The sequence below is a fragment of the Dendropsophus ebraccatus genome, chromosome 4, assembly GCF_027789765.1.
Source record: "Dendropsophus ebraccatus isolate aDenEbr1 chromosome 4, aDenEbr1.pat, whole genome shotgun sequence".
NCBI lineage: Eukaryota > Metazoa > Chordata > Amphibia > Anura > Hylidae > Dendropsophus > Dendropsophus ebraccatus.
This window is the reverse complement of record NC_091457.1, coordinates 164,107,092-164,121,761: the sequence shown is the minus strand read 5'-3', so window position 1 is coordinate 164,121,761 and position 14,670 is coordinate 164,107,092. Positions and strand designations below refer to the sequence as shown.

At 46.2% G+C, this 14,670-nt stretch overlaps 1 protein-coding gene across 4 annotated transcripts in view; it reads left to right on the top strand.

Moving 5' to 3' along the window:
- Window positions 1-14,670, top strand: part of KYAT3 (kynurenine aminotransferase 3) — a 26,724-nt gene extending 12,054 nt beyond the window's left edge. For all 4 annotated transcript variants that reach the window (XM_069967642.1, XM_069967641.1, XM_069967643.1 and 1 more), the window contains 9 exons: window positions 289-375; window positions 1,135-1,260; window positions 1,332-1,452; window positions 5,881-5,957; window positions 8,402-8,491; window positions 8,912-9,098; window positions 10,741-10,814; window positions 11,935-12,021; window positions 13,348-14,670. In XM_069967642.1, the coding sequence (XP_069823743.1) occupies window positions 289-375; window positions 1,135-1,260; window positions 1,332-1,452; window positions 5,881-5,957; window positions 8,402-8,491; window positions 8,912-9,098; window positions 10,741-10,814; window positions 11,935-12,021; window positions 13,348-13,401 (903 nt within the window). In that variant the 3' untranslated portion in view covers window positions 13,402-14,670. The remainder of the gene's footprint in view (window positions 1-288; window positions 376-1,134; window positions 1,261-1,331; window positions 1,453-5,880; window positions 5,958-8,401; window positions 8,492-8,911; window positions 9,099-10,740; window positions 10,815-11,934; window positions 12,022-13,347) is intronic.

Genomic DNA, 14,670 nt, shown 5'->3' with positions numbered 1-14,670 from the left:
CCTCCTCAGTGGCGTCATTAGCGTCTAGGCCCCGACCTAGAAAGAGGAAAATGGACAAGAGATGTCTTGGAAGGTTGGTGAGAATGGTGGAAAAAAAACCCACGTCACGCAACCAAACCCGAAGGCCGACCAGGAAAAGTCTGGGGTCATGGTGTCACCGAGTACCGTACACCGTAGACTAAACCAAGCAGAGCTTTATAGGGGACGGACCATGGAAGAAACCATTATAAAATTCCATCTATATATAGTCTTGTACCGTTCCTCATATTTCATTTTTGTTCCTACCAGGTGATAATAATTGAGCCGTTCTATGACTGCTATGAGCCCATGGTGAAGATGGCCGGGGCCACGCCTGTCTACATCCCTCTCCGCTATGTGAGTAGCCTGTCATGTAGAGCCCATATAGCGTCCTAGAATGGGGTTCCTGGGTAATTGTTACTGCAGGTAAATGTGTCAGTTGTATTGGATAAGAATCAATCTGTCATCTCGTAATTTCCCATAGATTTAATTCACACATACTCAGACTCTGTTCTTTACATTACCTTCAGTTTCCAATATTAAAGGGGTACTCCGGAGAATATATTTATTTTTTTTACTTTAACTGGGGTCAGAAAGTTATATAGATTTTTAATTTACTTCTATTTAAAATTCTCAAGTCTTCCAGTACTTATGAGCTGCTGTATGTCCTGCAGAAAGTGGTGTATTCTCTCCAGTCTGACACAGTGCTCTCTGCTGCCACCTCTGTCCATGTCAGGAACTGTCCAGAGCAGCAGCAAATCCCCATAAGAAAACCTCTCCTGCTCTGGACAGTTCCTGACATGGACAGAGGTGGCAGCAGAGAGCACTGTGTCAGACTGGAGAGAATACACCACTTCCTGTAGGACATACAGCAGCTGATGAGTACTGGAAGACTAATCTTTAATAGAAGTAAATTACAAATGTTATAAATCTATATAACTTACTGACACCAGTTTTTTCCTTCTCTGGAGTACCCCTTTAAGGTTATGTTGCGGCCATTGGTTGGGTCTACAGTGGTTAACCCCTTCATCCACCTTGTGGGTAAATCTTCATCTGAGATCTCCTTTATATCCTGAAACAAATGTTACTGACGTGAGACGTGTTTGGAATTCACAGAAGGAAAGCGGCAGAGTTAGCGCCTCGAGTGGCGACTGGAGCCTGGATCCTGAAGAACTGGCCGGCAAATTCAGCCCGAAGACGAAGGCAATTATCTTGAATACACCGCACAACCCCATAGGGAAGGTGAGAGGCAGAAGGCATTGTCTATAGGGTCTGTATCTGGTCTAATACTAATCCTGGAACCTGCCGTCTAGGTGTACACCAAGGAAGAGCTGCAGATTATTGCTGAACTGTGTATAAAACACGACATCCTCTGTATCAGCGATGAAGTCTATGAATGGATGGTCTATTCTGGAAGCAAACACGTCAAAATAGGTAGCGTATCTGTATGGAGTATGTCTATATACTGTTATCCCTGTGTATACTGTATCCCTGTGTATGGGGTATCTGTGTATACTGTATCCCTGTGTATAGCGTATCTGTGTATGGGGTATGTCTATATCCTGTAATCCCTATGTATGGGGTATCTGTGTATACTGTATCCCTGTGTATAGCGTATCTGTGTATGGGGTATGTCTATATCCTGTAATCCCTGTGCATGGGGTATCTGTGTATACTGTATCCCTGTGTATAGGGTATCTGTGTATATTGTATCCCTGTATATAGGGTATCTGTGTATACTGTATCCCTGTGTATAGCGTATCTGTGTATACTGTATCCCTGTGTATAGGGTATCTGTGTATGGGGTATGTCTATATACTGTAATCCTTGTGTATACTGTATCCCTGTGTATGGGGTATGTCTATATACTGTAATCCCTGTGTATGGGGTATGTCTATATACTGTAATCCCTGTGTATAGTGTAACTGGGTATAGGGTATGTAATCCTTGTGTATACTGTATCCCTGTGTATAGTGTAACTGTGTATAGGGTATCTGTGTATACTGTATCCCTGTGTATAGTGCATCTGTGTATGGGGTATGTCTACATACTGTAATACCTGTGTATAGGGTATCTGTGTATGGGGTATGTCTATATACTGTCATCCCTGTGTATGGGGTATACTATATCCCTGTGTATAGTGTATCTGTATATACTGTATCCCTGTGTATAGAGTATCTCTGTATATACGTGTATGTATGTGTATATACAGTGTAATATATACACTCACCGGCCACTTTATTAGGTACACCTGTCCAACTGCACGTTACCACTTAATTTCTAATCAGCCAATCACATGGCGGCAACTCAGTGCATTTAGGCATGTAGACATGGTCAAGACAATCTCCTGCAGTTCAAACCGAGCATCAGTATGGGGACGAAAGGTGATGTGAGGGCCTTTGAACGTGGCATGGTTGTTGGTGCCAGAAGGGCTGGTCTGAGTATTTCAGAAACTGCTGATCTACTGGGATTTTCACGCACAACCATCTCTAGGGTTTACAGAGAATGGTCCGAAAAAGAAAAAACATCCAGTGAGCGGCAGTTCTGTGGGCGGAAATGCCTTGTTGATGCCAGAGGTCAGAGGAGAATGGGCAGACTGGTTCCAGCTGATAGAAAGGCAACAGTGACTCAAATAGCCAACCGTTACACCCAAGGTAGGCAGAAGAGCATCTCTGAACGCACAGTAGGCCAACTTTGAGGCAGATGGGCTACAGCAGCAGAAGACCACACCGGGTGCCACTCCGCTCAGCTAAGAACAGGAAACTGAGGCTACAATTTGCACAAGCTCATCGAAATTGGACAGTAGAAGATTGGAAAAACGTTGCCTGGTCTGATGAGTCTCGATTTCTGCTGCAACATTCGGATGGTAGGGTCAGAATTTGGCGTCAACAACATGAAAGCATGGATCCATCCTGCCTTGTATCCACGGTTCAGGCTGGTGGTGGTGGTGTCATGGTGTGGGGAATATTTTCTTGGCACTCTTTGGGCCGCTTGGTACCAATTGAGCATCGTTGCAACGCCACAGCCTACCTGAGTATTGTTGCTGACCATGTCCATCCCTTTATGACCACAATGGACCCAACATCTGATGGCTACTTTCAGCAGGATAATGCGCCATGTCATAAAGCTAGAATCATCTTAGACTGGTTTCTTGAACATGACAATGAGTTCACTGTACTCCAATGGCCTCCACAGTCGCCAGATCTCAATCCAATAGAGCATCTTTGGGATGTGGTGGAACGGGAGATTCGCATCATGGATGTGCAGCCGACAAATCTGCGGCAACTGTGTGATGTCATCATGTCAATATGGACCAAAATCTCTGAGGAAGCTTCCAGCACCTTGTTGTATCTATGCCACCAAGAATTGGGGCAGTTCTGAAGGCAAAAGGGGGTCCAACCCGTTACTAGCATGGTGTACCTAATAAAGTGGCCGGTGAGTGTGTGTGTATATATATATATATATATATATATATATATATATATATATATATATTATATACTGTATCCCTGTGTAAAGGGTATCTCCATACTGTGTATATGTGTGTAAATATATATATATATATATATATATACACACTATAGTCCTGTGTATATTGTATCTGATTATAGGATATATCTCTATACTGTGTGTGTGTGTATATGTATGTGTATATATATATATATATATATATATATATATATATATATATATATATATATTAGACTATATCCCCGTGTATTGGGTATAGGACCTACAGGGCTCCAGACTAAAAAATTTACCTAGGAGCCATTGGCTCCTAACCTGAAAAATTTAGGCGCCAAATAGAATATTTGGTCGCCAACATTTGAAACCATGTAAAATTAATGTTATGGTAAATGGGACTTACTGTGTGCAGAGGCCGCGGCAGCAGCCTCCTCCTCCTTTACTGTGTGCAGAGGCCGCGGCAGCCTCCTCCTCCCTTACTGTGTGCAGAGGCCGCAGCAGCCTCCTCCTCCTCCTCCTTTAGATTCTCTCTTTTCTTAGTTTGAAAACGTTCAACATGGAAACTTGCAACTTGACAACCATATCCAGTCTGACAACCATATCCAGTCTGACAACCATATCCAGTCTGACTCAGTACTTCAGCTTCACTTGGCTAGCCTATTAATGAGGCTTACTCTTCTGAACTTGAACTTAAAGGGAACCTGTCGACCCCCGTGCCGGGGTGACAGGCTCCCAACCCCCCGTTAGAGCCCCCTATACTCACCTCATCACGCCGGGTCCCGCTTCTGAAGATGGTCGGGTCACGGAGATCTCAGCCGCTGCAGCCTGACGCGCACACTGAGAGATGAGTCCAACCCTCATAGAGAATGACGGAGCGCTGGACTCTCCCGTCATTCTCTATGAGCGTTGGACTCATCTCTCAGCGCACGCTGGGCTGCAGCGGCTGAGATCTCCGTGACCCGACCATCTTCAGAAGCGGGACCCGGCGCAATGAGGTGAGTATAGGGGGTTCTAACGGGGGGTTGGGAGCCTGTCACCCCGTCACCGGGGGTGACAGGTTCCCTTTAAAAGCTTGCAACAGTCTATACATACTGAGCTAGACTTATGACTGCAGCCATAGTGACCCCCACAAGATGTGTATATAGATAGATATATCTCTCACCTAGTGACTAATGCAAGTGACCCCCTACAATACAGACACCTGAGGGGCCCTGATAATAATAATTGTGCATATATCTATCTCCCAGTGTCTGCAGCCAGTTTGCCCTACACTTATAGATGGCCCCCTGTCCTTATAGATGACCCCCTCTACCCCTATTATAGATGCCCCCTCTCCCCCCCATTATAGATGCCCCCTCCCCTTATAGATGCCCCCTCTCCCCCCCCCATTATAGATGCCCCCTCTTCTCCCCCCTTATAGATACCCCCTCTTCTCCCCCCTTATAGATACCCCCTCCCCTTATAGATGACCCCCTCTACCCCCATTATAGATGCCCCCTCCTCCCCCCCATTATAGATGCCCCCTCCTCCCCCCCATTATAGATGCCCCCTCCTCCCCCCATTATAGATGCCCCCTCTCCCCCCCATTATAGATGCCCCCTCTCCCCCCCATTATAGATGACCCCCTCTACCCCTATTATAGATGCCCCCTCCTCCCCCGAATTATAGATTCCCCCTCCTCCCCCCCATTATAGATGCCCCCTCTTCTCCCCCCCTTCCCTTATAGATGCCCCCTCTTCTCCCCCCATTATAGATGCCCCCCCCCTTTCCTCTATGCTAAGCAATATTTAAAAAAAACAAACACACAAACTCACCTGACAACCCGCTCCCCCGGCGATCCTCTTCTTCTTTAGGTGCTGTTCCCGGCTGATGCGCGGCTGCCGGGGGTGTCCCGTCCTATCCCCGGCAGCGCGGCGCGTCAGTGAGCTCCCTGTACGCCGGGGCTGTGACTTCTGACACAGGAAGCGTCTCTGACGTGCGCTTCCTGTGCCGGAAGTCAGGGCCCCAGGCAGCTCACTGATGCGCCGCGCTGCCGGGGATAGGACGGGACACCCCTGGCATCAGCGCATCAGCCGCGCATCTTAAAGAGACAGCGCGCCGCCGCCGGGGCCAGTCGCAAATGGCGCCCAGATTAATAAATCTGGGCGCCATTTGCAAAATGTCGGTCGCATTGGCGACCATTTTGGTCGCCATCTGGAGCCCTGACCTATACCCAATATATAGGTCACCATTCTTATGGGCAGGCCTTTATGTAGCGGCCATGACTCTGGTTATAGTAGTAGCAGTGTTGGTATTCCATAGGTATTGATCAGTGCTTTCCTATACAGCCCTGGGCTCCTGCCATGTTGTGTATATACGTTCAGTAACGTTCTTTTCTATGGCTCTTCTATGTTTTAGCGACACTGCCGGGGATGTGGGACAGAACGATAACCATAGGGAGTGCAGGGAAGGCGTACAGCGTCACAGGATGGAAGGTGAGATGGGCAGGAACCCTGTATATGAAGAATGAATGGATTGCGGTACACCGGGGCCAGGGCCGTCTTAACAGCATTATGGGCCCCTGGGCAGAGGTGCGAATTGGGCCCCACCCCCCGCGGCCGCCGCCATCAAAACCCCCCAATCTTTGCAACCCCGCCCCTAGCCAGTACAATTACGTACAATAAAAAATACTAATTATTGTTAACATAAACTTTAATTCACAATACAGTCTTTCAGCAGCGCAAAAACAAAAAAATAACCGTGCCGCCTCACCAAACCAGAGCAGGTTGGCTTCAAAGTATCCAAAAAACGCAATGGAGACAGCACTTCCAACAGCAATCTGCAGGGTTTATTGTCACACCAGTGCAACATGTCTCATCTATACAGAATACAGGGAAACAACATGGTTCATATATAATATAATAGTCATGTTGTTGCCCCTCTGTCTATATGAGACATGTTGTTTTGCCCTTCTCTCTCTATATATGCCAGATAACAAGCAACAAATATTACCACCGCATACTGACTAATCCACTGTACACAGATCACTATCACCTCATCCAGTCATATAGAGGTACCCAGCTCTACACAGGTCCTGTACACCATATACATTACAGTGCAGATACATCAAGTGACTCACAGGGGACGTCTTCTCTGATCGGAGTTCTTCCCTTTTCATCTTCTTCTCCATCTGTCCTGGGCCGTTATGAGAACTTCTCCGAGCCACGAATCCACCGAATCTGCCAGACAGACATATTAGTCTCCTCACTCTGTCACCATCCTCATCTCTCTACACACTGCACATCTGTATTGGCCCCTTATAGATAGCTCCCCCTGTATTACCCCCTTATAGATGGCTTCCCCCTGTATCCCCCCTATAGATGGCTCCCCCTGTATTACCCCCTTATAGATGGCTTCCCCCTGTATCCCCCCTATAGATGACTCCCCCTGTATCCCCCCTATAGATGGCTCCCCCTGTACCCCCCCTATAGATGGCTCCCCCTGTACCCCCCCTATAGATGGCTCCCCCTGTACCCCCCCTATAGATGCCCCCCCCCCCCTGTATATGGCTCCCCCCTGTATCCCCCCCTATAGATGGCTCCCCCCTGTATCCCCCCCTATAGATGGCTCCCCCCTGTTGTCCCCCCCTATAGATGGCTCCCCCTGTATCCCCCCTATAGATGGCTCCCCCTGTATCCCCCCCTATAGATGGCTCCCCCCTGTATCCCCCCTATAGATGGCTCCCCCTGTATCCCCCCTATAGATGGCTCCCCCTGTACCCCCCCTATAGATGGCTCCCCCCTGTATCAACCCCTATAGATGGCTCCCCCCTGTATCCCCCCCTATAGATGGCTCCCCCCTGTATCCCCCCCTATAGATGGCTCCCCCTGTATCCCCCCTATAGATGGCTCCCCCTGTACCCCCCCTATAGATGGCTCCCCCCCGTATCCCCCCCTATAGATGGCTCCCCCTGTATCCCCCCCTATAGATGTCTCCCCCTTATTCCCCCCCTATAGGTGGCTCCCCCCTGTATCCCCCCTATAGATGGCTACCCCCTGTATCCCCCCCTATAGATGGCGCCCCCGTATTCCCCCCTTATAGATGGCTCCCCCTTTATCCCCCCCTATAGATGGCTCCCCCCTGTATCCCCCCCTATAGATGGCTCCCCCCTGTATCCCCCCCTATAGATGGCTCCCCCCCGTATCCCCCCCTATAGATGGCTCCCCTCTGTATCCCCCACTATAGATGGCTCCCCTCTGTATCCCCCCCATAGATGGCTCCCCCGTATTCCCCCCTTATAGATGGCTCCCCCTGTATTCCCCCCTATAGATGGCTCCCCCGTATTCCCCCCTTATAGATGGCTCCCCCGTATTCCCCCCTCATAGTTTGCCCCCTGCACAGCAGATAAAAAAAACAAACACCCAACTCACCTACCAGCGCTCCCCCGTCGCTGCTTCCTCTCCTCTTCTGCCCCGGCTGATGCGTCGCTCCCTGGGGGATTCTCAGGGAGCGCACACATCCGGAAGCTCAGTGTGCGCCCAGGCCGGGACTTCCGGTACAGGAAACCCCAGCGACGCGCACTGAGGTTCCTGATGCGTGCGCTCCCGGAGAATCCCCCAGGGAGCGACGCATCAGCCGGGGCCGGATTTCCTCTTGCGACCGCAAGCAAGAAAGTGCTTGCGGTCGCAAGAGAAGGGGAAGGGGGCGCGCGCAGGGCCGTCTTACCAATTGGGCATGGGAGGCGGCAGCCTGGGGACCCTTGCGTCCTAGGGGGCCCCTGCCCGCTGTCACAGCGGGCAGGGGCCCCCTAGGACGCAAGGGCCCCCGGGCAGCCGCCTACCATGCCCAATGGGTAAGACGGCCCTGACCGGGGCCCCAGGGAGCTATGTATATGGTATATATGTGAACAATAAATGATTTTAATCTATATCTCCTCCAGCTCGGTTGGTCTATTGGCCCGTCACATCTCATCAGACATCTGCAGACCGTCCAACAGAACAGCCTCTATACCTGCCCCACCCCACTACAGGTCAGTGTGATATGTGCGGCCGTTACGGGGGGACAAGGACCAGAAGGTAAAACAATATTACGATAATATCAGTGAAATAAGATGAACAACCACCGGGAACGTCCCCTGGGATGCACAGCTATATGGCGTGTTCAATGTGTTGTCTTGGTGCTGAACATAAAGCAACTCTCTGAGGCGATCCCCTTCTCCTATGATATGCTATTTGACCGCCATCCATGCCCTTGACGCAACTCCTGTCCTTTTTCCCCCTGTATACATATATCTCGCATCCATTGCTTTTTTCACACTGCCTTTCTGCAGTCTGTTTTATGCGTGGTTTCCGTAATGTGCACATACCCTAAAACAGATGAAAAAAGTGGATTGCAAAAATGCAGTGGGAACCCAGCCTAATCCCATTCTGCCGCCCCGTCTCATGTGCAGGAAGCCTTGGCTCACGCTCTGCTGAAGGACCTGAAGCGAATGGACCAGGCCGAATGTTACTTCAATGAATTACCCCGGGAGCTGGAGGTGAAACGTGACCGGATGGCTCGCTTACTGCAGGAGGCCGGGCTGAAGCCGCTCATTCCAGAAGGAGGATACTTCATGGTGGCTGATGTGTCTGTATTAGGTAACATAAATATATGTTATAACCTCATCCCCTTCAAGGGAAATATAATTTACAAGGCAAATAGTCTCAATAGCCCCCCTTCCGTACGCCAGGCAGCCCATCCAACATGGAGACAGAAGGAAGGGAGCTACATAAAGGACAAGTATTACATGGTGACACAAGTGCATTATGTGACCATGAGCACATATATTGGAGCTTACCCTGTGCAGAACATGAGTTTGTCACCTGCCATAAGATTCTAATGTTACATTAGGGAAGCAACATGAAGGTATTGAGGGACAAGAATGTGTAAGAGTGAAACATGGTGTCTGAGATGTCAGTGTGACTTTATATCAATGCACACTCCGACTTCTCCCATCTTTCTTATAGACGTGCGTGCTTGGTTTGACTAAGAGTACATGTGCTGCCAGGCCTTCAGATAACTCCTATGGCAGCGGCTTATCTCCCCCAGTACAAAAGGGTTGAGTGTTCCCAATGATTATTTTCCTTGAAATCACTAATCAGCACACCCCCATGTACAACAACACCTCATCATATACATCAGCATCCCATCATATACATCAGCACCTCATCATATACATCAGCATCCCATCATATACATCAGCATCCCATCATATACATCAGCATCCCATCATATACATCAGCACCTCATCATATACATCAGCATCCCATCATATACATCAGCACCTCATCATATACATCAGCACCCCATCATATACATCAGCACAACCCCCATATACATCAGCACCCCATAATCTACATCAGTACACCCCCATATACATCAGCACCCCATCATATACATCAGCACACCCCCATATACATCAGCATCCCATCATATACATCAGCATCCCATCATATACATCAGCACACCCCCATATACATCAGCACACCCCCATACACATCAGCACCCCATCATATACATCAGCACACCCCCATACACATCAGCATCCCATCATATACATCAGTACCCCATCATATACATCAGCACACCCCCATATACATCAGCATCCCATCATATACATCAGCATCCCATCATATACATCAGCACACCCCCATACACATCAGCATCCCATCATATACATCAGTACCCCATCATATACATCAGCACACCCCCATATACATCAGCATCCCATCATATACATCAGCATCCCATCATATACATCAGCACACCCCCATACACATCAGCATCCCATCATATACGTAACACAGTCTGTCCTGTGATGGGTTGCACAGAGTTTGTCCTTATGTATCTGGGGCCTGTAGTGTTGTAGATAGGAGCTGTATGTGCAGCAGCAGATAGAAGAATCCTTCTGTTTTATTTACTGCTTTTCACATAATTATTCTGTTCATTTGGGTTATTATTCCAACCTTGAGGCACATGTCCCATAGAAGCAATGCATTATCATGTGCTGCCATCTAGTGGACAGCTATGTCTCTGCTGCTAAGTTGCAGAAAGTCTACAGGATGGGGGGTATATAGTGAATTGTGAACGCACCCTAAAGGATTATTATTATTATTATTATTATTATTATTATTATTATTATTATTATTATTATTATTATTATTAATAATAATAATATTAATAATAATAATAATGTTTAGGTATAAACCTGCTTAATCTAACCCTTTTATCATGCTGTAGGTGTGGACCTTTCCGATCTGAATAATGATGAACCTTACGATTACAACTTTGTGAAGTGGATGATAAGAACTAAGGTGAGCAGAATCCCGTGAGCTGTCACCACTATGTAGTGTTGTGTATGACGGCCAGATATACACGTATGATACAGGGAGAGGTATGCTGAAAACACTAGACTCACAGATCCCTCCTGGGCTGTATGTATAATGGACCACACAGGCGTCAGTGCTGAATATATAGAGAAACTCAACGAGCCTACATTATAATCCGCATTCATCTCCTATACAACTGATTCCATGTCGGTAGTGATTGGTAGGAGAAGCGTCTACATTGTCCTCAGGTCTCCTGTTGTGCACGGCTTTGGCCTCTGTCTGGGTGGGGACACGAGTCCATTCATGGCCTGGAGACCTGCTGAATGTTTGACAACCTAATTGCAGTTTGCTTTATGCTTCCTGAAAGGAATTTTCCAACATAAAAAAAATATTACAGCTTCCTTTTGGTATAAAATTACAAAATAAACTAGGCTGGGTAAGGCTTTTCTTTCATCCATTTTATGCAAAAAAAAACAAAAAACAGACGAATAAATGTATTTGTGTGCATCAGTTTTGGTCCGTTTTTTCATTGGCTTCTATCTAAAAAAAAAAAAAAAAAAAAAGCACCAAAACACATTTTTTATTTTTATTTTTTAGCATGCACAAAAAACAGTCGACCATGCTAAAAAAAAAAGATGCATTCCATTTATAATGGAAGTCAGTGGGAAAATGAATCAAAACAGATGCACATAAATCCTTCTTTTTTTTTTTTTTTTTTTTTTTGTATAAAACGGGTGAAAAAACGCAGAAGTGTCCGATCATCCGGTCACTGTTCACAGGACTTACCTGCAGTTACTGTGAGGTCAATGCGTCCAAGGAAGTGGTGGTGACCAGCAGGGACCAGGAGGATACAGAGCTGCAGCAGCGGGGGAGGAGAGTATGAGATATTCTTTGTTGTTAATGCTTCCCCAGCTATATGTAAAAAATTTTATAAATGTGGACAAACCCCGTGCAGATGCGGCATGCAGAGGAGGGGGAAGGGTTCAGTTCCCGGGGGCATTTCCTGTTCACGTTACGTTAGATGTCAGATCTGGGGTCACAGTCTGGTATACATTCACTACAGGGTCTTCCGATACAATAACTGCGTCCATACAATCTGTTGTAGAAACTAGCGGCCATTCCCATTACAGCGTTTTGTGGACCTGAAACCAGGAAGCAGTTTGAGAAATACATAAGATTCTGTTTTATTAAGGTAAGAGCAGAATAATGATAATAATGATGATGATAATAATAATCTCTCTGTTGCCGTTCAACAAAAAAAAATGTTTCTTTCAAATCCACTGGTGCCAGAAAGTGCCAGAGATTTGTAATTTACTTCTATTAAAAAAATCTCCAGTCTTTCAGTACTTATCAGCTGCTGTATGTCCTGCAGGAAGTGGTGTATTCTTTCTGACACAGTGCTCTCTGCTGCCACCTCTGTCCATGTCAGGAACTGTCCAGAGCAGGAGAGGTTTTCTATGGGGATTTGCTGCTGTTCCGGACAGTTCCTGACATGGACAGAGGTGGCAGCAGAGAGCACTGTGTCATAAAAAACACATCGCTTACTGCAGGACATACAGCAGCTGATAGGTACTGGAAGACTAGAGATTTCTAAATAGAAGTAATTTACTAATCTATATAACTTTCTGACTTTAATAAAAACCCATTACTCACCTGATAAACCCCCTTGTCACATCACTGTGTCTGCCGGCAGACCTCGCTGGTGTGTGTGTGTACTGCGCCATATGCCCAGGTGACCACTGCCGCCACGGATACATGTGTAAACCTAATATATACATGTCTGTGCTGTCAGTTTCCCTTTATCGTTATTGGATGCCCATAACCCTGTTTACACGGAAAGATGTGCGGCCGATAACTATACATTTTGAAGCAAACTCTAAAGATCCGATCAGCGAGGATCAGGCACTTTTCCGCTCCTCAGCGGATCAATGCCGATTATCAGCCGAAGGTTTGTTTCTAGGAGCACACCCAGAATGAAGCGTACGCCCTGCCTCTTCATCTCCGTCTCACCGCTAAAGGAGGAGAAGTTTGTTTAAATGATGGGTCTGTCAGCAGGTTTCTGCTGTCCTATCTCAGGGTAACATAAACTGGTAACAGGGAAGCTGAACAGAATGATGGATCACTTACATAACATGTATAATATGGACAATAAGTAGTCCTCTCCATTATGTGCATGAGCCCAGTAGTCCTGGATATTCATGAGAAGCAGAAAACTCCACCCACCAGCTGCTGATTGACAGTTATCTACCTATGCTGTGTATAGGCAGTCAGCTGTCAATCAGCAGCTGGAGGGCGGGGGGAGGGGTGTGGCAACAATCCTATTCTCCTGCATATTAGGAGAATGGCTGAACAGAATGATGTAAGTAATACACTGATCTGTTCAGCATTTCTGTCACTAGTTTATGCTTTTCTCATTTACAGAGGAATAAACCTTGTAACAGATTCCCTTTAAGTCTGGTGCCGCCGTTGATATCTGCTGTTTGATAACAATTGATCATTTATTCTTGGTTTCTTACAGCGAGAAGAAACGTTAGATGCGGCTGAGAAGATCCTGAAAAGCTGGAATGATTGAAGCCTGTATGACTGTAACATGTAGCTTTATTATCTGTATAAGAATGTTGGGATGAGCCGTAGCTCCGGGTAAGGGCTCGTTCACATTACTGATTGCCTTACCCTACGGAGGGAGGGATGTATAATAGTCACAGGAATGATACAGCAATTCATCTCTATTGTCTTATAAAAGGTTATATCTCTTTACACATGCAGGTAGTGAGCTCTTCGGGAATCACATGAATTTCTGCATTGATTACTAAAAAAAAATAAAAATGTGACCCGATTGTTATCACACGTTATAGACAAACACGAAGCATCCTGGAAAAAACGATGACCGATGAGCTTCGGTTACGTGGAGCGGGGGGACGCGGCGAACGACGGCTCATTGTTAGCGCTCGCATTTACTTACCTGCACTGTGGCTGTTTACTCAATAACTGATATGAAGGGCACAGCTGTCTGTGTTATTCTGATATTTTGTTTGTCTCTAATGGTTTGTCTATAATTGTCTATAACTTACATACAATCAGATCACATTTTATTATCCATCAATGCAGAAATCCAGGGAGTTACATTTATTTTCTCCCTGCACTGTGGAAGTCTACTCAGTACAGGATATGAACAGGTTATGAAGGGTGCACATTTATGTGTGGTATTAGGTCACATTGTGTTTGTCTATAATGGTGACTTAGATACAACCAGGTTAAAATGTATTAGTCATCAATGCAGAAATCCAGGGAGCTACATTTATTTTCCCCCTGCACTGTGGATGTTTACTCAGTACAGGATATGAATGGTGCAGCTGTGTTATTGTGTTTGTCTATAATGGTGACTTAGATACAATCAGGTCACATTATATCATCCATCAATGCAGAAATCCAGGGAGCTACATTTATTTTCTCCCTGCACTGTTCATGTTTACTCCTGTACTATCTGTCTTACTGTGTTTTTTCTATAATGGTGACTTAGATACAATCAGGTCACATTATATTATCCATCAATGCAGAAATCCATGGAGTTACATTTATTTTTCCCTGCACTGTGGATGTTAATGAAGTACAGCATATGAACGGTTCACCTATCTGTGTGTTATTCAGTCACGTCGTTTTTGTCTATAATGGTGACTTAGATACAACCAGGTCACAATTTATTAGTCATCTATGTAGAAATCCAGGGTCTCCCATAAAGTTCATTTACTTGCAGCTGTAGTGTCAATGAGGCCTTGCACCGACTTTTATTTCATGATGTATTTTAATATAATAATAGACAATAAAACACTATAAATGTTAA